Genomic DNA, 25,373 nt, shown 5'->3' with positions numbered 1-25,373 from the left:
TGAATGAATCATGGTCGGGATTTTTACTGTTGAGGTAAAACAAAAAAAAGGAGACTTGTGCACAACCGCTTACGTATTTATCGCACACATTGTGACAGACACTAACAAATCTGCACGTGCATGTATGTACACACACGTCACATGTATCAGAGCGTGATGATTCTTACGCAGGCATGCAAACATGCTCACATGTCAGTGTGATGCTTATTATGGTTGTTTATGGAGGTGGAAATTAACATTCTCTATGGTTGTGTCTCTTATGGGAGGGGATGATACGGACTATAAATCTACTTGATCTGCGTACAGTGTCATGCCGTATTACACACTGTCTTACTGTGGCTTCGTCTCGCAGCGATAGCGATACCACATCACTGCGTCTACGCGCAGACACGCACACAATGTCACACGCAGCTGGCGCACAAACCCCAGCCGCACAGCTCCCCGTGTTGCCTGTCTCCGGCCCATGCTGAGTGTGTAATGAGCGGAGCTTGAGTAAGATTAAGGCAGATATTGTATGGCGTTGGAGGATTGGTTTCACTTTGAGCCTCAGTGTTGTGGCGGGGGCGCACTCCAGTGCTTCTGCTGGCTGGCTGAATGACCAGCAGGATCCCCACTGTTAGTCTCCTGTCATTTGTCATAGTGTTTTACTCGACACCGCTAATGTGTTTTGAGGCAAGCATGTACCACCCATCGGGGGGTATTTTTTTCTTTTGAAATGAGAACAGTGTCGTAAACTGTAAGGAAGCGCTCTGGGATGATGGCCATGAAAGGATGAGAGGCAAAGAGAAAAAGAAAGTAGGGATAGACGAAGGGGTTTTTTTTCTCTCTCTTTTTTTTTTACAAGGAGAAAGGGAGGCCTTAGATATGTGATGTGGTTTGCTGGCTCCCTGTGCAGCAAATGAGGAGAGTGGAGGGGAAGTAACTGTGAGAAGAAGATGGTGTTATGGGGGAGGAAGGGATCAAAAAAAAAAAAGAGAGCACACAGGGTTTGGGGAGGAAAGAAAGGGGAGAACAGAGAGAAACAAGGGATAAACAGAAACAGAAAAGTTGAAAGACAGGAGAACAAGATGGGATGTTTAAATAAAGGGGTGAAAAGCACAGGATATGAGAAAAATATTGAGAGGGGAGGGAGGGAGAGGAAGAAAGAGAGGGTCCAAGCACTGTTATCATCTGGAATCTATAGAGAATGGATGGGCAGCACGGAGAGGCTATAATCACATCCATCAACAACACTGTCTATTAAAGCCTGTTCTTCTTCTGTGTTCTCTTCCTGCCTCCGTCTCTCTCTAAACCGCCGGCTCTGGTCAATTCGCCAGCACACTAAATAGAGGATCTTTGTACGGATGAAGACTGCAATATCAATAGTTATGGAAAGGAAAGAGAACAAAGAGCCGTGCATCTGGCTCCCTATCCTCCCGGGCTACGTTCTCATCCTTATATTTTCAGGTGACTGTACACCGTTATTGACTTTTATTCTGGCGGGAAGATGAAGATGGACAAAACAAAGAGACAGAAAAGAGAGCGATCAACCTTTATTCGGTAGTCTTTTACAATGTTCGGTTCATAACGGTGGTTTCAGCTTTACTGTCCGAGAAAAAAAGGGAAGCTTGTCTTTATTATTAAAGGGCGTCTGTGTTCGATACAGGGCGGTAAAAATGGATGCCGGTCAGTAAAACAAGAGGAAAAATGGGTAGAAAGTAGAAATGTGCCGCTGAGTCTTCACTAGAATCTAATTACGGCGAAAGCAATAAACATAAATAATAAACAGAATTTAAAAGTATGAAACTGTTTTTTTTTTTATAAATCAAGAACCGTCTTATACAGCGCTGTATATAAAATTCCCTCCCTCTCATCCGTCCGTCCGTCCGTCCGTCCACATCTATCCTAAGCCCTGTCTGCTTAGCTAGCGATAAGCCACTAGTAGTGCTGCCTGGTTGAGAACGCTTCAACAAATTCACTTTGCTATTAAGTTAATAGGATTTTGTGTCTTCAGCGCATGCTAAACATGGCATCTTTGGACATGCAGAGAGAGATGAGGTTCGGCGATGAAGAGCCGCTTTATGAGATAGAGAAGACAGCGACTTCAAGGAGAGGGGGATGAAGTACTCCTCTACCCTTTTCTTTCTCGCCATCTCTTCCTCCCACTCTCTCCTATAGCATGAGAATCTTTTTTTTTTTTTTCCTTGGCGCGGGATCAATCGGTGCGTTCTGTTGGGAAATTCATTTAGGATTCTGGCGTTTTCGGTGGGGTTGTTTGGGCCAATGAGCTGGCGAGCCAAGCAACATCTGTTTTCATGAATACCTAATGGCCTCGTGTCACCAGAGTCAAACGCCTGCTCCGAGGGATGCTCCCGCTGTTATTACCATCATGGTTGTTTAGCCACCAGTTTCTCATTAGGATGTTGCTCTGTCCCGTCCCCGTGGAAGGAACAATTGGATCAGCAGCTAGTTTTTTACTCTATGTGCTACAGACCTCTCTCTCTCTATATATATATATATGCTACAGATTATATAGTTTTTTCTACGTGGGTTTTTTTTATTTGTAGCGTGTTTTATTGCTAAAGTGTGATATTATGGTAAAGGAACGGGGAAAGCATTTTACGCTGAGGACAATTCAGTGATAATATCCAGTAGGTGTAGGTGTGAGGGTGTCAAAATGAGGCGAGAGGAGTTCTAAAGCTAGTCGTACAAACAGAGCTATTATTGTGTAATAATAGTTTCTAAGACAGTGCCACTACTTTAGTGCATAGACTGTATAAAAGATGGACGTAGCTACCACGACGTCACCCGTTGGTTTGAGAAAATAAAGCCAAGGTTTTGCTACTTCCTGGTTGACATCTTGGATTTTTGGAGCAAAAATCGTCAGAGGGGGGCGGAGCCATAGGAGCAGCGATTGGTCAGATGGATTGAGAGGCGGGCCCTCTCTGCCCCGCCCACATTTACCGCCTTCTGCTCGCTTCGTCTGTATGGTCGCTGCTGACTGTCAATCAAGCCAGCCACGCCCCTTGCCCCGCAAAATTTAAAAAAGTCAGTCTTGATTTATTTTCAGATTGGCCACCTGATCTCTGGATTTGACTATGAAAACTAATAAGAAAAAATCCTGAGCTGTAGGAATGCAGTATTTCATGATCTGTGATCACTTCTTTTCCAATTCAAGTCTATGGGAGCCAGGGCTTTTTGGAGCCAGCAGCTTGCGGACGTAGTGATGCTGCAGGTTTCTGACACTTCTGGGTTCATTTTTCAGGGCCGATACTACGTCCATCTTTTATACAGTCTATGCTTTAATGCTACCCTCTGCTCTTGTTGCTATGGAGGCGGTTACAGATAAAGGTCATGGGCAGGTCAATGTGAGGTCTTGCAACATCTGGTCAGAAGTCAAGAGTCAGGCAGGAAATTAATATATCACCCTATAATAAAACTGTTGAAACCTTCGATACACACAAACTCACCTTTCCTTGTTGACTTTCTGCACCGTTCTGCGACCTCATCGTGGTGTTATCCAGAGCTCTGTTTTCCCGGAACACCATTTTCCATCTTAGCAATTTTGTGTATGTGTGCGGTATTGGTGATTGTTATACTAGACATGTTGAAGTAGTTTCATGGACGACTAACGTCTCGTAAAACGATGAGACAGAGTGTGTCGATGTGATCTGGCATAGCTGTGGTCGTAATGCGGTTGTCGCGCTCAAGGCCTCTAATGCGCCGTCCTCCTCCCTTTTCTGTGTTTTTTTTCTCGGTACTTGTGTACATCGCGCTTTTATGTGTCTTTGTGACGCGCAGTCTGCTCATGTTGTTCATTCTTAGTCGAAAAAAACATGTTTTTTTTTTTTTCCCCTCCAACTTTTGAACCCGCTGCACAACCTGTGTGCGCGCAAAAGAAAATAAAGGATTGCCGAAGCTGTGCTAGAAAGCACACATTTTCAACATCGATCAGCAACCCTGTCCACTTCGGTATCTACTGTTTCTGCTCTTCCGGAGTCTTTAGAACAGTGTGAGTCCATTGATTAGCCTTTGCAGTCCTGGTGTGTGTGCTGGTAAACCAGTGAACCTAATGAAGCCGAGTCCATCCAACCAAGCTGCAGGAGCGGCGAGCGGCAGCAACCAAAAACGCAACAGCTCATTTGTTCTCAACGGGAACCGAATTATGAGGCAAATTCACCATAATTAAAGCCAGTTTGTGTAATTGAAGTATTCCTCTCTCTGTCATAGTGGCAAGGAAATTACACGCTGTAATATGACTTGTTGGGCCATTCTACTGAATTTGTTGTGGTAAAATCCAGTCGCCTCCCACGCCGCCCATCCTCATCCTCCTTCCCAACCTCTGTTCTCCCTTCATCCCCCCTTCTCCTTTGCTCTTCATATCCATTAGCCTAATGAGCACACTCCAATTTCCTGCCACCGGGACAAACATAGCGCGTAGCATTGTTCGCGTTTCTGCGAGTGTGTGCGTGTCAAAGCGGCAATGCGCGCACTCCCGCATGTGTTTATCGTGTTTGCATGTGTGTTTGACAGAGAAAACGGGCAGCAGAGAGAGAACGCGTTGATAAGCTCTCATTAAAATAGATGGCGGTAATCAAACTGCAGAGCAATTAGCTATGGCTGAGTGGGCGGAGGGTGTACACTCCGTGGCACCGTGTCAGGTCTATTGGTAAACATGGTGATGGTTCACCTCGCTCTGCATGTGGACGCCGAGCACGAGCAGTACGATAGGCAGCCCTGAGGGGCACGCTCACCTCAATTTATCACAGTCAGACTGGCTGTTTTCTTTAGTGCCTGAAACAAGATTCTGTTATTAGCTAATACTTATTGGTTGTATTATCTTCTCTGGAGAAATCACATCTAATCACTGTGACATGCTATGGTGCATTTTTCGACAGGATGTGAACAGAAATAGGGCTCGTCGACGTCGTAAAAATACAAAAAAAGGGAAAAAAGAATTTTCCTTTAACCCTCTGAACCCTAAAACCTGCCAGCAGGATTGAAAGGCGTGTTGTCTTTGATAGGTTTTCTAGAATTACACGATGTGTCAGAACCAGAAACATAAAGAATTGCTTAATTTTTTTGGTTTTCTGGCTGTCGTTGAGCTACTCATCTATGACTCACGGTTCCATCGGAAAACCATCCCTAAGTTAAAATTTGTGATACTTCATCAAATCTGCGCCAAAAAAAGTAAACATTTCTACAAAGGTTTTGGATGAACTGCAGGCTTTGTTTAAACAGAGCATTCAGGAGACAAATATGGAAACAAAACATAAAAAATATAGTTTGTAGAGTCACATTTTTTCAGGCATTGGTAACAATTGTGGGCACGTGAAGAAAAGTTGTACATGTTATGTCCAGCAGGGTCATTATCCATCCATCCATTACACCGCTTAATCCTCACTAGGGTCATGGGGGGCTGGAGTCTATCCCAGCTGACTCAGGGTGAAGGCAGGTTCACCTGGACAGGTAACCAGTCTATCACAGGGCTACACTTAGAGACAGACAACCAAGCACACTCACATTCACACCTACGGACAATTTACAATCACCAATTAACCTCAACATGTTTTTGGACTGTGTGGGAGGAAGCCGGAGAACCCGGAGAGAACCCACGCTGCACGGGGAGAACATGGAGACTCCACGCAGAAAGATCCCGGTGCCCCCACCAGGACGCGAACCGGCAACCTTCTAGCTGCGAGGCAACGATGCTAACCTCCGAGTCACCTTGCAGTAAAATTATTGTAAAATAATCAAAGAAATTCCTATTTTTTTTATGATTTATGGCAAAATAACTTGATGTTATTCTGCACAAAAGACATTCCTCTATACTTCCAGCCATGGTGCTGCTGTTTCTCCAGAGGTACAGGGCTTAATATTGCAGCGTTAATGACTGTGTCCTGACAAACCTCATTTTCAAATCTGTTTCCACTACAAATCCACTTTAAAAATTTCTTTGAGCATCTCCTAAGAAAAATACAAACTGTATGTGGATGCCTGTCCTGCTCTCCTGCCTCCGTTATCACGTTCTGCTAAATGCAAATGCCAAAGATTTTTCTAAAGACAGAAAGCCCTTGATGTAGTTGATTTTGATTGGTAAAAGGTCATTACATTAGCACTCCACTTGGAGATTTTTCTCCTTCTTTGACAAAAATAAGGATTGAACGATTCGATTATAGACCAAGGAGGCGGCTCGATAAGAAGATTGTTTTGCACTAAAGCAGACTTTCCTCTTTAGTGATCACAACGCTGTGTTTACTTTATCTTTTCAGGTGCACACCAAATATTTGTACTGTAAATCAAACTTTTTTTTTTTTCCACTACAACACAAGCCTGAAAAAAAAAAAAAAAGCAGAGTCACCAAGAAAGCAGATGCATCCCCTGCTTTTATTCCCCACAGTGACATCTATCATGGGCAACCATCTTTAACTTAGCTGTTCGTCTCACATGGGCAGAGATCCAACTTTCTCTGCTGCACTCATGCAGACACACACACACACACACACACACACACACTCACGCCGGCACAAACTGTGTCAGTCCAGACCTGAGGCTGTAAGTGTTATCACCATCTGCCACGGGGCAGTGCTCATCTTCCCCCCGAGTTATTTATTGTGTTATGGCTGCAGTGGACTGAGATAGGGGCGAGGCATTGCTTTACAGAATCCAGTTGTTCATTTACAGGTGAGGATCTCACCTGTACATCCTCAGGGGAGAGGGGAAGGGGGCTGCTAAGGTGCAACAGGGAGGGCAATAGCCGAGGCAGAGCGAAGAGATGCCGCGTGAATGATGTCATGCCAGTTTGGTTTCTGCTGGCAACCGAAAAAGCCGCTTCCAAATGCTGTTTGTGCATGTGAATCACGGAGGCCCGACGGTGTTGGCAAGGCAACAGGCTGTCCATTTGGATGAACTTCAAGTGAATAACTGCCACTTAACCTCACAAAGTGCTTAGTTGGCTTTTCCTCTATAGTTTTTGATGGACATATCGACTGGTTTGTAAGTGTCACTTGTTTTTGGAGATGTTGAAACCGTTGGCTGATACGCCTCCAGAACTGCCAAGCGACCGCTTGCCCAGCGTCGGACCCCCGCTGTCTCTGCATCGCAACTTTAGCCGCTCGCCGGAGCGCTCGGGCCGCTTTAACCTGCAATTACAGCCGGAGAAAACGCTTTATTTAAAGAACGTTTAAGAAGCCAGCTTCACTGAAAGGAGACGGTGGCACATGCGACGGTCTTGGCGTCTCTGCTTCGCGTTAGTTGGCCCTCAGAACGTGTTTCGCTTCTCTTTTACCCCCCGACAAACACACAAAAAAAGCTCAGGTCAGACAGGCAAGCTGAGGATGACGGGCATTTATGGCTCCAGTTATGACCCCATCGGCACATTTTTGAGCGGGCCGATGACAAGCTGCTGGAATGCCCTGTCGTTTCGCGCAGCCGTTTGAAAACATGATTAACGGTGGTGAAACACAATAGGAATGTGATTCTCATTTGAGCCGTGGGTACGGCGGGTTAGCCTGGGAAATCATCCAGGCCCTAATTGCTGAAGCAGACCCTGATTCAGACTGCTGGAACGTACACACACACTAACACTAACACACACATATACATCAAGCACACACAAATAGACGGCGAACAGAAAAAGGATAGAGAGAGTGTGTCTTACAGCTTTGGCTTTTGGTTTTTTGAAATTTTATCGTGGATCAAATTGTTGAGGTTGTGTTAACGGGGTTGCAGTTGTTCCTTTTTTAATGTGTGGATGTAAGGTGCATGTGTTAGTCTATTTATTGATCTAATAGGTGAAATCCATTTATTTAAAAAGTGCAATAAAACAAAAGCGAGAAAAGATGGCTGCTTGTCTTGTTAGTTTTTTTGGGTTTTCATTTATTTAAGATCCAAAACATTCAAGGGATTAATGAAAAAAAACAACAACAACAACCGACTCGATGATAATTTAGTTTCCTTGTTGTCTTTTCTGTATTTTCAAGTATTTTTTTTGACAGAAAATTAAAAAAATCCACTTAAAATGGAGGATCAGGTATTGAATGAGCCCTTTGTTTTTATTTTGTAAGAAGAAAAACTACTTTAATTAGCTTCAAAACAAGCGATGGAACAGTTCAAGTCTACTCGCGTTATCAGAAGGTCAGCTATTTCAAGGCTCGGAGCGCGCTCCCGTTCAATAAAACCTGCATTACTTCATTTTCACATTGTTGTTTTTTCCCCTCAATATCAAGTATTTGCTTACTGAGGAGCTCTTCTGACGTATTGGATATTTTTTATATCCGTTTATATTAGCCCAATGAAAAAACAAGTCTTAAAGTTCTTTTGTGCGCGGAGGATTCCAGAAAGTCGGCGTTACAACACCGCCCCGGGGAAGCAGAGCTGCGCTTCCTTATGCTTGCTTATGGATTTATGGGCGATATAAAGAAAATTTACAGCAAGAATCATTTTTGCAAGAGCATTCTCCACAGAAGTATAAACCCCCCGTCCTGCCTCGCTCTCCTCCTCTCCGCTGCTCCGCCCTTCCATTTCATTAAGTCTAAAGACAGCCGTGGAAGTCTGAAGTCTTGTCTGTCACCACTTCTGCCTCCTCCTTCTCCTCCTTTTATGTTTTCAACCTCTCCCCAGACCTTCAACCGCTTTTCTTTATACATCTGATGCTTACTTTCTTTCTTTTTTTCTTTCACACTCTTCTTTCAAAAATCATCCATTTCTATTTCCCTGCTCCTTTTGTGTGGCCAGACAGCCGTGTAATTGTGGGCTGTGTGAGGAACGGGATGAGACGAGGGCTTGTGTCGGTCGGCGCTGTGCTAGTGTACCTACCTACAGCCATTCTCCCGGCAGCGTCTTTGTTCCCGCTCCATTGTGATCGGCTAGCTAAAGAGAAGCGCTACACATGTTGCTCGGCTGCAAGACTGTCTGCAGTCTTTGTGATAAATATGGACCTCTGTTTCTCTCAAGTATTGTTGCTATTCTTCCTCTTGCTGCCTGTCTGCTTGGGTACCTCTGGCTGTGCTGCATAAAAGAAGATTAGCTTCACCTCTGAGAGACACATGCATGCATTCACACAAGCGCAAACAACACACTCTGCCTAATGACACACACACACATAACTTTGTCCCTCACTCGCTTCGTTTTTTTTTTTTTGTCCTGCATCTTCTTGTTGAGCCTTGCTGTAGACACCTTCCAGTGTGCTGGACAATAAGGTAGCTGTGTCTCCTACAGTGTGCTCCACAGACACCATTTTTATGATGGAAATGCATTTTGTGTGTTATCATGGGTGCATTATGAGAAACAAGACGTCGAGTTGGAAAAATATGCAGAATTACGAACACACTGAACGAACTGATTTGAAAACAGGTGAATATATTTGTTTTGCACTTTGACTTTTTGCTCTTTTTTTTACTTGTTTGACTAAAATCCAGGAGGTGGTGCACTTAGTTAGCACTGTTGCCTCGCAGCAAGAAGGTCGCTGGTTCGCGTCCCGGTGGGGGGCACCGGGATCTTTCTGCGTGGAGTCTCCATGTTCTCCCCGTGCAGCGTGGGTTCTCTCCGGGTTCTTCCTCCCACACAGTCCAAAAACATGTTGAGGTTAATTGGTGATTCTAAATTGTCCGTAGGTGTGAATGTGAGTGTGCTTGGTTGTCTGTCTCTAAGTGTAGCCCTGTGATAGACTGGTTACCTGTCCAGGTGAACCTGCCTTCACCCTGAGTCAGCTGGGATAGACTCCAGCCCCCCATGACCCTAGTGAGGATTAAGCGGTGGATGGATTGATGGATGACTAAAAATCCTGACTCGAACAGTGCTAAAACCAAAACAACGCCGCTTTAACTTAGAATACAAACCTAATACTTGCACTTCTTTATGCAAAAATTAAAAAAGCAAGCGCCTGCAGTGTGTGATTCCCTTTCTGTTGATGTATGCAGCAGCTCTACACGCTGATAGATGTTAATTAACAGGATGCCACTTAAACACTCAGCTTCAAACAAAATAGAAAATGAGGAAACGTAGCGTACAGCCCGCGATATAGATCTTAAGCGTTCAGCTCTGCTATGCACTTGACAGTGCGGCCATTACAGCGCGCTCATAGGAGAGATTAAGTTTGATCTAACAGTGAGCCGGGATTAAAGGCTGATCACTAGGCTTTGTCGGAGTTTAACCTCTGATTGTATGACAAAACACACAGGCGTGTGCGCACACACACACACATCCGACACAAAATACAGTCAAAGGCCACTATAGGAGAGCTTTACACACAGTATATAGAGCTGAGATAGAGGCAGAGCTGTGCTGGTTAAGTGCTAATCCTCCGTGTTTTCTTTCATGTTTCAAACAGTGGTCAAGGCTGCAAAATGCCCATTTTACAGAGAGTGACTTTTGAAAGGCTTTGCTGTTTTGTTTTTTTTTGTGTGTGTGTGTGTGTGACTGATTAGAGCTGTAAGGATGAAGGTGAAGAGGAACCTGCTCCAGTCCCTTTAGCCTTGACGTGAAAGTCCATTTCCCTCAACCCTTCAGTCTACTACAGATATGATTAAATCCCTCGTACAGCGCTGGTGCCTTATTTCCCTGTTGTTATTCAAGCGGCTTCTCCCGGTTATTAAAAACACTTAATTATCCTGATATTCACTGCATATAAATGCCGTTTTAATAAGACGGAGTTTGTTTGTTTTATTTACTTTTTTAGCTGTTAATGACATCGCCAAAAACCCTAAAAAGAATATTTTTCGGTGAGTTAAAGTGGCTGCGAGCAGAGGGTTTGGGGGAAATCTGGTCTGAGAGCAAATTTAATTCCTGGATAGAAAAATGAAAAATAACAAAAAACACCAAAAGTCCAGTGGCCAGTGGCATTTTCACCTTAATCTGCACTGCTTAACTTGTCGAACCTTTGAGCCTCATTTGCATGCAAAGACCCTGGAAAATGCTTTCATTAATCACAAGATAAGTAAGCGATGATGTAGTTACCATGGTTTCAAAGTAACATAATTGAGTTTTCGTCTTAAAAGTTCCAAGGGAAGAGTGATTAAGTATCAGCAGTGGGGGTTTTTTTGGTGAACAAATCCAGCTGCATCTAAAGTTTTTTTTTGGATGTAGATTATTAAATTGTTACTCAGTCTTTACGCTACAGAATATTGGCTCAGTATGGGGGTTATGGACCTTTTCTCTCTCTCTCAGGTGGAAGATGCATTATATCAACAACTCCTTTTTCTTTTTTTTTTCTCTATGATTCAGCTTCCTCTCCTTCTGCAAGCGTCGAACAAAGGCTGCATTCTTTGGCAGGCAGCGTTCGCCGGGCTGGCAGGAAAAACAGAATTAAATATAAAAGATGTTTTTAGGGTTAAGCAAAGTCCTCCAGGTCCGTTGGTGAGGGTCCAGTAATTCAATTTAGATGGAACATGTGTGTATGACTTTTCATTTTGGGGATGAGAAATTCCCCCCCCCCTCCTCTCAAATCCCCGGTACGCCGAGAAACGAAGCAAAGTTTTGTTTTTCTGTGCGACTGTAAGAATGAGATAGAGAGCCGAGTGACAGTTTCATTGTCTACCTCTAGCTGTTTGCGCTGCCGGCGCGGTGACAGTAAGCCACACGCTGACCCCTGATGTGGCTCAGTCCCTTTGGTCCTCCATCCTCCTTCCTGCCTGCTGCTTACACTAATCGCTTACACATGCACTACTTAGTTGTCATGGAAACTGTTTTATTGTCGTTTTATTGGAATAAAAATGGCCTTGAGCCGTGTATTAGCCTGCAACATAACAAAATGCTTTCTCGGGATATTTATGATGGTTTTTTTTCTTTTTCTTAAAGGCATCAATGACACTCTTGAAAGCATCTTTCTCCCATTGTGACGGCAGAGACAGCTCGTCTGACTTTCTCATCTTATTCACCCGTCTACATTATTTACTTCTTCTGTTGCACTTTTTTTGCCTTTAATTTTCCCATCATTGCTCAAAATCATCGTCATTAACCTCCCTCACGTTGTCATCTTCCTGCTTTCTTCTCGATTCTTCACTAATTCCTTTGCAAAGTTCAACGCTTCTCTCCTGATTCTTTACAATTTTTTCCATGATCTACTCCAGCAGTCCCCAACCACCGGGCCGCGGACCAGTACCGGGCTACACAGAAAGAGAAAAAAAACAAACATTTTATTGGTTTGTTTTTATTTCCAGCGGGGAGTCTGCAGGATGTTTTATTTTGAAAAATGACGAGCTCGTCTTCCATCCGTCTGTGCTGGTTTCTCGCACTTGACTCTTATTGGTTTTCGTGCTCGACCGTTAAACGAAGCCGCCAGTCTAACCGCCGCCAAAATAAATAAACAAACAAACATCTCAGGAGAGCTTCTTTGGAAAGTGGGAGAGACTCGGAAAAGTAAACACATATTTAGCAAGTAATTTGATTAATTTATGAAACTTTTTTAGTAGAAAAAAAACCCAAAATTTTGTTACGTGCGCGATGACCGCTCCGTAGAAAATGTTCTTGCTTAAAACCGGTCCGTGGTGCAAAAAAGGTTGGGGACCGCTGATCTACTCTAACCTTATTTTTATTCATAGACTGTATAAAAGATGGACGTAGCAACCTACGTCCGCTAGTCCTGGCTCCAAAAAGCCCTGGCTCCCATAGACTGGAATTGGAAAAGAAGTGATCACAGATCATGAAATACTACATTCCTACAGCTCAGGATTTTTTTCTTATTAGTTTTCATGGTCAAATCCAGAGATCAGGTGGCCAATCTGAAAATAAATCAATACTGAATTTTTAAAAAATCGTCAAAATTTTAAGGGAAAGAGGCGTGGCTGGCTTGATTGACAGTCTGCAACGACCATACAGACGAAGCGAGCAGAAGGCGGCAAATGTGGGCGGGCAGAGAGGGCTCGCCTCTCAATCCGTCTGACCAGTCGCTGCTCCTATAGCTCCACCCCCCTCCGACGATTTTTGCGTCACTGGCTCCAACAATCCAAGATGTCAATCAGGAAGTAGCAAAACCCTGGCTTCATTTTCTCAGCGGGTGACGTCGCGGTAGCTACGTCCATCTTTTATACACTCTATGTTGCTATTCCTGCGTCTCACACTGTTTTCTCATCATGATGATTTTTCTGTCACCTAATCAGTCCACCTCCCACCTCACCTCTTTCCCTAAATCCTGCGTCCCACATGCCTCCATCAGCCGTGTCATCCTGTTGTCATCCCCTCTTCATTTTCTGCTCTCCTCATCTTTTCAGCCGTCCTCCTCCGATGTGTTTTTCTTTCCAATAACCATCATTTTCCCTTCCCCTCCCTCCTCCTTCCTCACTTTTCCAGCATCACCAGCAGCTTCCTCCGGCTCAGCCACCTTGCTGATTTGCTCTGCGAGGAGTTATCTCCTGGAGTGCTGCCTCTTTCACACTGCTCAGTATGCACACCGTATCCAGCCCGGGCTTTTGTCACAGGCTCTGTACATTATTGAAAGAGATCAGATCACTAATTCATGTTAGCTGAGCCTTGTGGGGGGTTCGGATGGGGGTTTGTTGCCTCTTGAAGGCCTTTCATGTGGCGTGAACCATGCCTTAGCCATCACTTCCCACACCTACCTTGTCTTCTTCGCTGTCTCACATCCTGTCATTTTACCTCACTCCGGCCTTGTTAATAGCCTCTTCTTTCTTTTTTTTCTCCTTCCTCCACAGTTTCCTTAGCACACTGCCACTCTCCCATCGCATCCCCACAGCTACTGTATAGAGGTTTTCACTTCACTCTGCTTCCTGCTGTACTCGCTTTCCATCTCTCCCTCTCCTCATTCATTGATGTCTGATCTAATTGCTTTTGCTCTGACCCTGGGGACCGGGGGCACAGTGTAACAAGCTCCCAAAGGATGCACTTCGGCTCGGCCTTCGTTGCAGCATCCCTCAAATTTTTTTTCTTTTTATCTGTTTCCTCACCATCTCTTCCCAGCGCATTCATTCATTAGCGGCTCTAATGTCATAGCCCCAAGACACACAGCATCATATTGTGATACTGCGGACTTAACTGAATCTAATCCGAGGCCGGCCGCGGCACAAGCGTGGTTCAGATTTGACGAATCGCAGCAACGGCTCTTCTGCAGACGGAGAGAGTGGTGGAACGAAAAAGCAAGAAGGAGAGAAAAATAAACAGGGAGAGGTGGGAAGGGAGAGTGAAAAAGTGAGAAAAAGACAACTTGATAACACAGAGAGGCTCGCAGGACCACTGCAACAAAAATGTAATAGAAAAGGCGAAATATGAAGATGCACTCCAGTGAACTAAAGCAGATAGGCCAGTGCACATTTTAACAGCTTTGGCTCCGCTCAGAAAATAAGGATTTTTTTTATTTTTTTTTAAGAAATATGACACACATTTCAACTTTTCTCTCGCTGCCGTCTTTTGTTTCCCTGATCCCGGCGGTGTGATGTATCACACGTCGAAGTGACACCCCTGTGAATTTTGCCACCTTAAATGAATCCTGGACCAAAGACACAAAACAAAATCAAGCGGAAATGTCGGCGTCCCGACCACCACTGTTGATCTGCATCCTATTTTCACCCCAGTTTGCCAGATAGTGAGGACGCGGCATAAACAGCGCGAATGAAAAGAAGCTCGGATTCTCTCAACGAGTCGGGATAAGCCGGAGGATAGCGAGCGAGCGATACGTTCCATCGGTTGTCAGTATGCATTCTTGAAGCAACAAATACCTCCATATCGTTCCCGTGTTTCACTTCCGCATGAAGCTCCTTGACAGCAGGCGGCTCAACACCACCACCACCACCACCGGAGTTATGTGTGTGTGTCTCTTTTTTTTTCCCTTTCCTATCTCATAAATTTTCATGACGGAACACCAGCATAAAGATCAAAACATTTTCTCCTGAAGGTTAATAGGTCAAATGCGTTGATCAAAATCTAGTTGTTGCACGCACTCCTCTCATTAGAGGCATTTAAAGAGAATCATTTGATACAGATACTCTGATCTTCCCCTTGGGCCTCCCCGGTGTATACTTTCTCTCTCTCTCTCTCTCACGCGCAGAGTCGGTCCTCTGGGCTCAGGCGCTGGGCTGAATGCAGATCTGCCTCTTTGAAGTGAGCGAGCGTACAGTCGGTGTGTGTGTGTGTGTGTGTGTGTGTGTGTGTGCGCGTGGTTTTTCATAAGCGCAAACACACACACTCCTGCTGCGTCGGCGCGCGCTTCTTTAATCAGATCAGGTGTTTAATTATTAATGCGTGTGTTAAAAGAAGCAGAGGCAGAATATGCGAACAGTTATGACCCTGCAGCAGCAGTGTTTAACCTTTACTGTGAAATACTGTAGTCCCGAGTGTGTGTGTGTGTGTGAAGGGAGGGAGTGTGTTTAAAAAAAAAAGCTGCATTGCATTGTTCTGGAGACGGGTCAAAATTGCCTTCAAGCAAAAGCGAAACACAATATACGCTCGCCTCAGGTGACAGTTTAAACATTTGTTCTCTTTCTCTTCTTTCTCTCCGTAGGTGTGTGGAAATCATCGCCAAGGAGGGCCGAAGTCTGAAGGAGCTCTATCTCGTGTCTTGTAAAATCACAGACCACGGTAGGATACTTTCAATCACTGTCCCTTTGTTGCAGTCAACCTCCGACGTTATTATCACAATCGTTATTGCCCACATTCACTACCATGATTCAGGACTCATTTTGATTTTTACAGCTCGCCCCCGATGACGCTCGCAAACAGTAAAAAATATTATTGAAAAGTTTCGTAAGTAAAGTTCGTCCAAGTGGCCAAGAGGTTTCGCTTCGAGTCGGCCTTCCTACTTGAAGGCTGGCTTCATTTGCAGGAAGTTAAGCAGAGTGTGACGTATGTGACGGCTGCCGCTGGCACCAGTTTCTATGCGTTTGCTCGTGTTTGTGGATTAGAGGTTGTTTGTGTTGTCTGACAGCAGACATACATGGTGTTTTGCTTCCCGGCGTACCGGCAGGCGGCTTCCTTCTAGCGTCATCTCCTCTTTTTTTTATTTTGTTTACACTACCTTGCTTCGCCGCTTGATTCCTTCCCGCCATATGTTTTGCAGAATATTCCAGTCTTTCATCAGCTACACTACAATACGCAGTAGGAGTTCTGCAGCGCCGAAGCGAATGCTGACTAACGCCGCTTGCAGGAATTATTTGATACTTTGTGCGGCGGTTTTGTTGTTGTTGCGGCGCCATTGTGTGTGTGTGTTTGTTTGTATGTGCATGTGTGTGTGTACCCTTCAAAAATCCACAAATAGCACTCCCAGCTGTGTAGTCAAGTACTGGTTTTGAGTACTTTTCAAGAAGTATTCGGCATAACAGAATCTTTTTTTTTTTTTTCACCAGTGATATTATTTCCCATTATCTTTGCAAATCAAAACACGCTCATTTCCATCGTGGCAAAACAAAAATCGATCAGCCGTGAAGCATGTGTGGTTGAGTGTGATTGTCAAGGGAAGTTTAATTTGACTTTTAGTTTCAATAAGTCCCATTTACTTTTCAAAAAACCAGGGTGTCTGCCTCTCCTCTCTTGTTTTTTTTGTATTATGTTAATGTGGCATTGTCAGAATAAATTACCTATTCAAAATTTCACAAAAGGGGACAAATGAGATAGTAAACAAATGGGTCTTCTGCCGGTTCGTCCCACGGGGGTTTCTTGTTTGATACTTAAGGTGAGTTTATTTTACTATTGAACTTAAAAAAAAAAAGTAATCTGCACTGCTGATAGCTCGACTTTACACCGGTTGTCTGTTGGATGATGTCGCTTCGGCTGTTTGTTTTTTGGCTTTCTGTTGTCGGAATAATTAGTCTATTGAAAAAAAAAAAAACAGAAAGAAAGAAATGCACAAAGGGAATATTGAAATAAGAGAGAAACAAGCCTTCTGCTTGTTCGTCCCATGTTGTTTTCTCGACAGCTTAGAGAGATTAGGCTGAGCCGGGATCCGGTTTTGTTGTGGGCCTGCGAAAGCCATAGAGACATATGTGAAGCTGCGATGTACAGATGAACTCGATCTGCGTGAGGTTGTGGTGAACCCTGAACGATGTGGGCTTTGGACCAACATATTCATCTGTTTGAACACATGTTCATTCCTATTCATCGTGTGTTGCACTTGTTTCCTCCGTACTTTCGCTCTCTTTACATCTTTTTACTTGTTTTTAGCTGCGTGTGGCTAATTCTTGTTAACATCTGAACCACAAGCAGTTTCTAGATGTTTAATTTTTTTTGTTTCTGTCACTGTGGTTTGATTTTTCACTGCAACAAGTCGTGCACCTCCATGAAAACAGCATAAACATGGTTCAAAAATCTCTTCTGTGTGGTATGCCACAGTAAGGATAGCATAAATCTTTAAAAATAGTGACATTTCTTGACTTACTTTTACAAAAATTACCAAAAAACCCCCTAGAATCAACACCATTTTTCCAAGTACTCACAGGTGTTTGCAATACTGGGGAAGAAACTGGCTTTAGTTCACAAATCCGACAATTTCCTCTGTTTTTGTTGTTTCTTGGTCTGATAAATGGTGTAATTTTAACAATTTGGTGGGAGAAAAAAAGCATGCATTTCAAACCTTCCTGTGGGTTTTCAAGGTTCGGAGGGTTGAAAAAAATGAAAGAAAAACCTCTGCTTCAAACTGGAACGTGAGCGTATGAAGAATATCTCACCCAGGTGAGGACGTCGGGCTGTTTGGGGATTTTAATGCAGCGACCATCCGGTTGCACAATAACCCAAAACGACTCTGTCATCACAAATGGAGCATCCGTAAAGTGTATCTCAAAGGGACTCTTTGTTTGCGCCCGGCGGGCACCGTTCTTGAATAGGACAGAATCCAGTTTGTCTAAATGCAGCCACAATGCTGATCCATTCAGATATTCAGATATGAATTATGGTTTGGATTTTAGATCTGTGCAGCTTAATTTTGCACTTAGAGAGACATCCACAGTCAGCAATTTAAAGCTCCAACTGTTGGCTTCTTTTCCGTAACCACTAATACTATTTTGCCTATTTTGCAGTGGTTTTAATAAGCAGGGGCAACTGATATGGAGAAGATTTAAAGGTCCCATCTCCCACATATCCCCCGCAGTATGTATTTTAGTTTTTCAGCTCAAGTACTGAAGAAAAACTCCCCAGTTCATTTCACCATGACTGTATATACGTGTATGTTAGAGCTGGACGATTATTGGTTAGCTTAGCATCTGCAAAGCTAAGAGGCTAACTAGTAATAATTTAGAAATGGCAGAAGTAAACGTAAAGGGCTGCATGAAGAGAGCTTTGGGAAAATTGGCAGCAGAGAATGTTCTGAACAAAATGTAGCATGGGCTGCAAGGTGGCGCAGTTGGTTAGCACTGTTGCCTCGCAGCAAGAAGGTCGCCGGTTCGCGTCCCGGTGGGGGCACCGGAATCTTTCTGTGTGGAGTTTGCATGTCCAAAGAGGTTAATTGGTGATTGTAAATTGTCCGTAGGTGTGAATGTGAGTGTGCTTGGTTGTCTGTCTCTAAGTGTAGCCCTGTGATAGACTGGTTACCTGTCCAGGTGAACCTGCCTTCACCCTGAGTCAGCTGGGATAGACTCCAGCCCCCCACGACCCTAGTGAGGATTAAACGGTGTATAGATAATGGATGGATGGAGAAGTAAACGTCTTTAAACAGCTTTTATTATACACCTCACAGTTTCAGAACAACCACGACACACAATAAAAATGGATTTCCACCATACAGGACCTTTAATACCAGGCGCTAATACTCTGAGGTTTCCCCCCCGAGGAAATTCTGATTATTTCACGCGACTGTAGATGGTCGCTCTCCAAAAAATGCATTAGAGTTCGCCGCCAACTCCTGTGAGTTACAGTAACAATAATCACCTTGACCTCGGTGAAACTGAACCTCAACTGTGTCTGCGAGTGTGTGAAACATTACGTGGGCGTGTGTCCGCCGGTGTTTGATTAATGGCTGCAGGATCACAATAGTACATTAAACCTGGAATGTACACAGCCACCCCCACTTTCCCCTCAGTGTCTCTCTAATCATTCTGACCAAGATGAATCGGTGATATCTGATCTTCTTCCTTCACTAATGACCCCTCCGGCCCTATTGGGCTGATGATAGGGTTTGTGTGTGTGTGTGTGTGTGTGTGTGTTTGTTGTTTGTGTGTGTACGTCGGTGCCCTTCTAGGATAGCTGCTGTAGGAGCTCCTAACGCAATGATTGGTGGATTTCCTGCTTCTGTCTCCGATAAATTAAATAACAGAAATGAGATTTTACACCTGCCAAGCTGGCCTCCGTTTTTTTTTTTTTTTTTCCGCCCATCTCCTGTGCTAATTATTTTTATTAATGGCTTCTCTGAGTGCATTTGAGATGTCCACAAGCCTCTTACGTTTGAGTGTTCTGTTTTTTTTTTTTTTCCTTCCAGCTCTTGCTTCCTGTGTGATTTTATAGGAGCTTTGAGGACAGATACAGACAGAGAGTGAGATATGAAGACAGGTTTAGATGACAGAAAGAGAGATATGTAATTGTACTCTCTCTGCAGATGCTTTTGGAGATTATTTTTTTTGTGAGGAAGAGGAAACAAAGTGAGGATGGAGCATTTTTGGCGTAATGATCTTACTGAAAGCACTATTAGAGCTGTGGAGAGGGAAGAAAAGAAAAAAAAACTTCCTCCATTTCTCTCTCATTCATCAAAGAACATCAAACTAATTAGCTTAAATAACATTTTGGTTGCAATCAGCGCTGTATAGAGACTTGTTAAAACACCTGGATTCCATGATTAACATATTTCACGAGGTTCACGCGTTTTAGCGACTGGGCTTTCACACCTGTAGCCTGTGATTGATGATGAACGATGGGCGCGCCACCGGAGGATTCTGTTTCACATCTAAAAGCTTTCTGTCCACATTTCCTCTGTTTTGCTTCTGTGTGATATTTAATCTTAGTACACATGCTCCTTTCTATCTTTTGAGGGATTTTTTTTTGTTTTTCTCATGTCATTTCCAAAGCAATTAACATCCGTCACACACACACACACACTTATGCGGTGGATCAACACTGTAATATGTGCCCAGAAATCCAAATCATTGAAGAGGCGACACGTTTTAAGCACAGAAGATACCTAAAAGAAAGTATTATGTTTTTTTTTTTTACGTTTTAGCTCACTTTCCCATTCTTATTTTACTTATATTTTTGCCATGGTGATGGCGGTGCACATAGAAGCAGCGACCACTTCAGGAGACAATGAACGTGAACGTTTTGAGTGTCTTGTCTATCGTTCATTCTGCAAAACTTGCGGCCGGGAGACTTTGCTGGGCGTCAGGACAGTGAACGGTGCTGGAATTGCAGCGATTGGTTGTGATGTGGACATACGACACCAACACAGAGTCCGATTGGAGATGACACCGGCAGTTACCCGAGAGAGAAGGAAGCACAGACGTAAACAAAAGAGGAGGAAGAGAGCTGGATCCATGCTAGGCTAAAGGCTAACCCCTCTAGACCATCAAGACCGTCCTCCTGCTCTCCAATGTCCGCTCCCTCGACAATAAGCTGGACGTTTGCTGAGAGAAACCCTCAGAGAGTGGAGGGACTGCTGTGTGTCTGCTTTAACAGGAACATGGCTCCATGACAGCATCCCAGACGGACATACAGCTGGAGGGGATGCAGACAGACAGCTAGCTCTGGGCAGCTTCACCATCGTGTGTGTCTTTGTGTCCCTGAAGACCTACCAGGACCTGAAGAGGTTCGCCATGTTCAATGAATGGTGGCACACATAGATGCAGCGCCCCCTTCAGGAGGCAGCGACAGTGTCTTATCCCAGACGTGCATTCTGCAAAACTTGCTGGTTGAATAATCCTGAAGAAACGCTCTCTCATCTTGCCTGTGCTACTGTGTATGTACAGCAAAATGACAATAAACCTGATTTGATTCACATATTGCCACGTAGAGATATCCAGGACAACCTATGAAGTATCCCATAAACTTCTGACATTAGGAAGTGCGCCGTTGTTCCTCACGTCCAAAAACAAGGCAGCCATATGGAATGCATTCTGCATTACCCCGGGACTCCGGGTTATTTAGATAACACCAGTCATCTTTTCATACGGGGGGACTCTCCAGCTGCAAGCCTTTTGAGCGATTCTCAGTCTTGACCTTTTGTTTGAGAACCCCTAATCTACAAAGTGCCCACTTATCACTTATGGTTTCCAGAGCTGCAGAGACACTTTTCAGCCCATTTAGTAATTATATATTTAAATGTCAGGTTATAGTAGTTACAGTGATAGACTTGGAGATGGTGGGGGGTTTTAAGAAAAACTCGTTTCCAGTGTTGGGAATTTGCGAAACGAAGCGTTACAAAAAGTGAGAAGCAGGCCTGTCAGAATCTCATGAGATAGAGAGGAGGTCAGATGAAGATTATGTTAAAGAAGTATTGATAACATTTTAAAGCAATATATCCTCGGCTTTTCATACCATGTGTTGAGCAGTTCAGTAAACACCACAGGAACTACTCGCACATATATCACTTTTTTTTTCTTTCTTTTTAAAAGTTCCTCTAAGTTCTTTATTCCCAGAGGCACGGAGAAGTGTCTGAGTTTGTCCATTTCCATTAGCAGAAATAAAAGTACCACTATAACATGGGTTTGAAAGCTGATCCTGATGAGAAAGCCTCCTCGGCCTCTCTCCCAGTGCTAATCAGATCTCCACGCCACCACTCTCCTCCTCGCCGACTGACCCATACACAAGCAGCGGCCCGTCTCCAGCACACCTGGATGAGACAGTGGTACCTTCTCCCGCTCTCCTTTTTTGTCCTCACATGTGTGTGTCTTCACTCTGTGTGTGTGTGCGTCTACCTGCCGCTTATCTTGTCCCATGTAAGCCCCTCCCCCACCACCCTCCAACCCTCGCTTTATCCAGAGACAAAAACAGAGACCTTGGCACCTCCGTTCCTTACATATGGTAATTCTCCTCCTTCACTCACACGCCTCCCCGCGATCCATTACCTTGTCAGTCACGGCCTCCTGTGTACATCTGTGCGAATACAAGATCGAGCGAGACACCTGTGGGAGACTTTGTACGAGCGAGAGTGAAGAAAAGGAGAAGCTTTGGTCTGCTTTTAGAGGAATTCAAGTAGGGGCTGGTGTAGAGTTGCGAAGTGGGAGGAATTATTTAAGGCTTCCGGAGTGATGGAAGTCAAAGCCCTCTTCATTTTTCTTTCTCTCTTTTTTCTTGCATATACAATGTTAGGTGAGTGACATATTGAGCACTTCTAAGTCTTGGATTGGCAGCGAATTCTCTCAACAAACAATCCTGTTATGTGCGAGTGGAAAGATGAAGCTTTGTAGAGATTTGACTATAAAATCCAGCATTTAAATCAGTTTACTTTCAGGTTCTGGGTTAATTTCTGTGTGCCTCTTAAATACGGTGGCCCAGAAGTGTCACAACAAAACAAAAGCCACAACACAACACAACGGCTGAAGTTGTTTTTGTTTTTTAACCCGGAAGTTATACAGTGAATTGTGCAACCACACAAAGTGGGCAGAAGCCGGTGATTGTTGGAAACAACTCGAAAGTAAATAAACTACTGATGGCAAATAGTGTCCATTAATCTCGGTATTAAAGCGGTTGTTAACTTTGATTTACAAATAAAGAGTCATTGCTTGTTTGACTTGTTAATGTGGACACTTCCGTTGCAAACAACTTCCGTTGCATTTGCCGCAACACAACACAATTAGCCGCAACACTACAAAATAAGCCGCAACACAACACAATGGCTGCAACGGAAGTTACACTGTGAATTTCGCAACCACACGAAGTGGGCAGAAGCCGGAGGTTGTTGGAAAAAAGCAAAATACTGATGGCAAATAATGCTTACTAATAGCGCATACCAAGATTAATGGACACTAATTGCCATCAGTAGTTTACTTACTTTCGAGTTGTTTCCAACAACCTCCGGCTTCTGTCCACTTCGTGTGGTTGTGCAATTCACTGTATAACTTCCGTTGCAGCCGTTGTGTTGTGTTGCGGCTTATTTTGCAGTGTTGTGGTTAATTTGGTTGTGTTGTGGTTAATTTTGTAGCATTGTGGCTTATTGTGTTGTGTTGTGGCTTTTGTTTTGCTGTGACACTTCTGAGCCACCGTACTTAAAGGCCGGAGACCATAAAGGCCCGTCCACAGCGACACGAAGGATATCATTAAAAAAATCTTTGAAGTGGGAATTAAAAGTGGTGGAAAGACTTTTTGAGGAAGCCTCTCCTGCCTCGCAACCACATCGCCCCTAATAAGAAATCTTCACGATGACAGCCCGTCATCCAGACTGTTGTGATTGTGTTGTGTTGTTGTATAAGAAGGATTGAGCTACTCAGTTGTGCATTTCATTGTTATGTCCATCTGTATTTACCCATCTGTCAGCTTGTGAGATTATTGTTGTCATTCAATTTTTAGTGTCTTATTCTCTTATTTGATCACCCCCTTCGTAGCTCTCGCATAGTCAACATGCATCTAAATTTTTCTCCCTTTCAGCCCAAGACCGAACCCCCTCTCTTCCCCTCTCATCCCTCTTTCCATTCATCTTTCAGCTCTCGCTTTCATCTGAGGCGCTTTACTCTAAACGCACCGAACGGTGATAGATGGGGCTCCCGTGCCCCTCCCCTCCAGCACAAAACCTCAAGAATGAAGTATGGCTGTACGTGTGCGCGCCTGTTTACTGACGTTTGTGCGACTGTGCTTGTTTACATGCCTTTTGTGTGAGCTTTGGTGTGCTTTAACAGGGTTTTTTTTTTTTCCCTTGCCGCTGGGGAAATTTTGATACGCGCTCGCTCCCCGGAGTATCGTAGTGGTGCTTTTTGCAAGGTGAGGTTACTTAGCATAAAAGCAGCTGAAACAGCACGGTAACGACGCCGCTGACGATGAAAATGACATGTGATTGTTATGGACCCGTATATAGTCTGATAAGACACATTAAGGGTATACTCCAAGCTCAGGAGTTACTGTGCTTTTAACCTTAAGCCAGTATTCACTTCTTTTATTATTCTTCTGCACCATTTGTGGAATTGATGCACACGTCAGGCACAATATTTGGAAAGAAAACCAACGAGAACTTTATCAGTTATTGTATTTATATGTACCTCACAGTGATCGAGTAAAGATGCAAAAAAAAAAAAAAAAACACAGGCTACTGCATACATCTCCTTCTGTCTTTCTCCATCTTCTTTGTGTGTGTTTTCCCTCCATCTTTTTTATTTACTAAGCAGTTATTCACCACCATACAGTCTAAGTGCTGTGGAACATAATGTGATGTAAACTTAGATAGCGTAATAGCTTGTTTGCTCCTCTCCGTCTGGCATTCAGTAGGTAAATAATGTAACTCTAAGAGCAGTCGATTAAACTGCGCGGAGCGGTGCGGCAGATTTATGTGGGCTGCCGAGGGGAGCGAGTCGATAGACAATCTTTGTCCGTTTGTATCACTCCTGCATGTATACATGCGTGTGTGTCGAGTAGGAAGAAGGTTATGGTTTCTCGGCGAGCAGGGGGTGGACGTCTTAATGTCCTCCGGCAGCGGGGTGTAACAGTGTTTTCCAACCGGAGACTCGTTATTATATACCTGGGTGAGTGGTAAAGACATTTTTAGATTTATTTTAGCCCGTTTGGTTTATTTCATTCCAGCTTGGAGACCACAGAAATCTGTATCCAATTAACACAGCTATTTTTATGACATTTATTTTTAAATTGATTGAGAAATGATATAATACTTGTACGATGGAGAGATTGAGTTCTTTTATCACTGTTAATTTTTCTGAAGAGAAAATAAACAGCGTTGGTTTTGTGAATATTACAGTTAAAACGTCCTCGGTCTCGAAGAGTTAAGCGATTTTTTTTATTCACCTGGCGACTTAAATGTTGAAGAGTGTAACCATCACAGCACAACTTGACAGCAGAACTTACCCAGGCGTGATCTTTCTGACATCAATTCCATTAAGCGTAAAACAATGGAACTGGAGGTAGCCAAGCCCATAGGCCGACTCCCATGACCCCTTTCTGTATCACGCCATGACCCTAAAAACCAATGGAGCAGTAGTAAACAAAAAAAAAAAAACAACAGAAGAAGAAGAAAAAGACGAAGAAGCACCTCGCAGGAAAATTCATAAGCTTTTCTCCTTTAGGGCTGTGAGACACGGAGAGATGGAGGAGGAGGAGGACGGTAACATATGTGGCGCGATGCTACTGGACATGGAGAGGGCAAAGACTCATAAAGCGGGTTATTATCTCTGCAAATCAATGGGAGTACTTGAGCCCCGGGGAAAACAACCGGCATTACGACAAGCTCAGAGTCGGACTTTTACTGCTGCTGCAAGACCACCTGAATGCTAAAGCGCCGGGCTCGTGATACTCGCTCCGTGTTATCAGGGATTGCACCTACTAATTAATGCCGTTATCAGCTTATCTACCTGTTGATTAATCATTTAGTCTGT

At 43.9% G+C, this 25,373-nt stretch overlaps 1 protein-coding gene across 1 annotated transcript in view; it reads left to right on the top strand.

Annotated features, from left to right (window-relative positions):
- fbxl17 (F-box and leucine-rich repeat protein 17) overlaps positions 1–25,373 on the top strand; it is a 224,888-nt gene that overhangs the window by 156,420 nt on the left and 43,095 nt on the right. Inside the window, exon 9 of the mRNA XM_008286602.1 lies at positions 15,431–15,507. Coding sequence (XP_008284824.1) covers positions 15,431–15,507 — 77 coding nt within the window. The remainder of the gene's footprint in view (positions 1–15,430; positions 15,508–25,373) is intronic.

The sequence above is a fragment of the Stegastes partitus genome, unplaced genomic scaffold, assembly GCF_000690725.1.
Source record: "Stegastes partitus isolate 25-593 unplaced genomic scaffold, Stegastes_partitus-1.0.2 Scaffold460, whole genome shotgun sequence".
Classification (NCBI taxonomy): domain Eukaryota; kingdom Metazoa; phylum Chordata; class Actinopteri; family Pomacentridae; genus Stegastes; species Stegastes partitus.
This window is presented reverse-complemented; position numbering and strand designations above follow the sequence as displayed.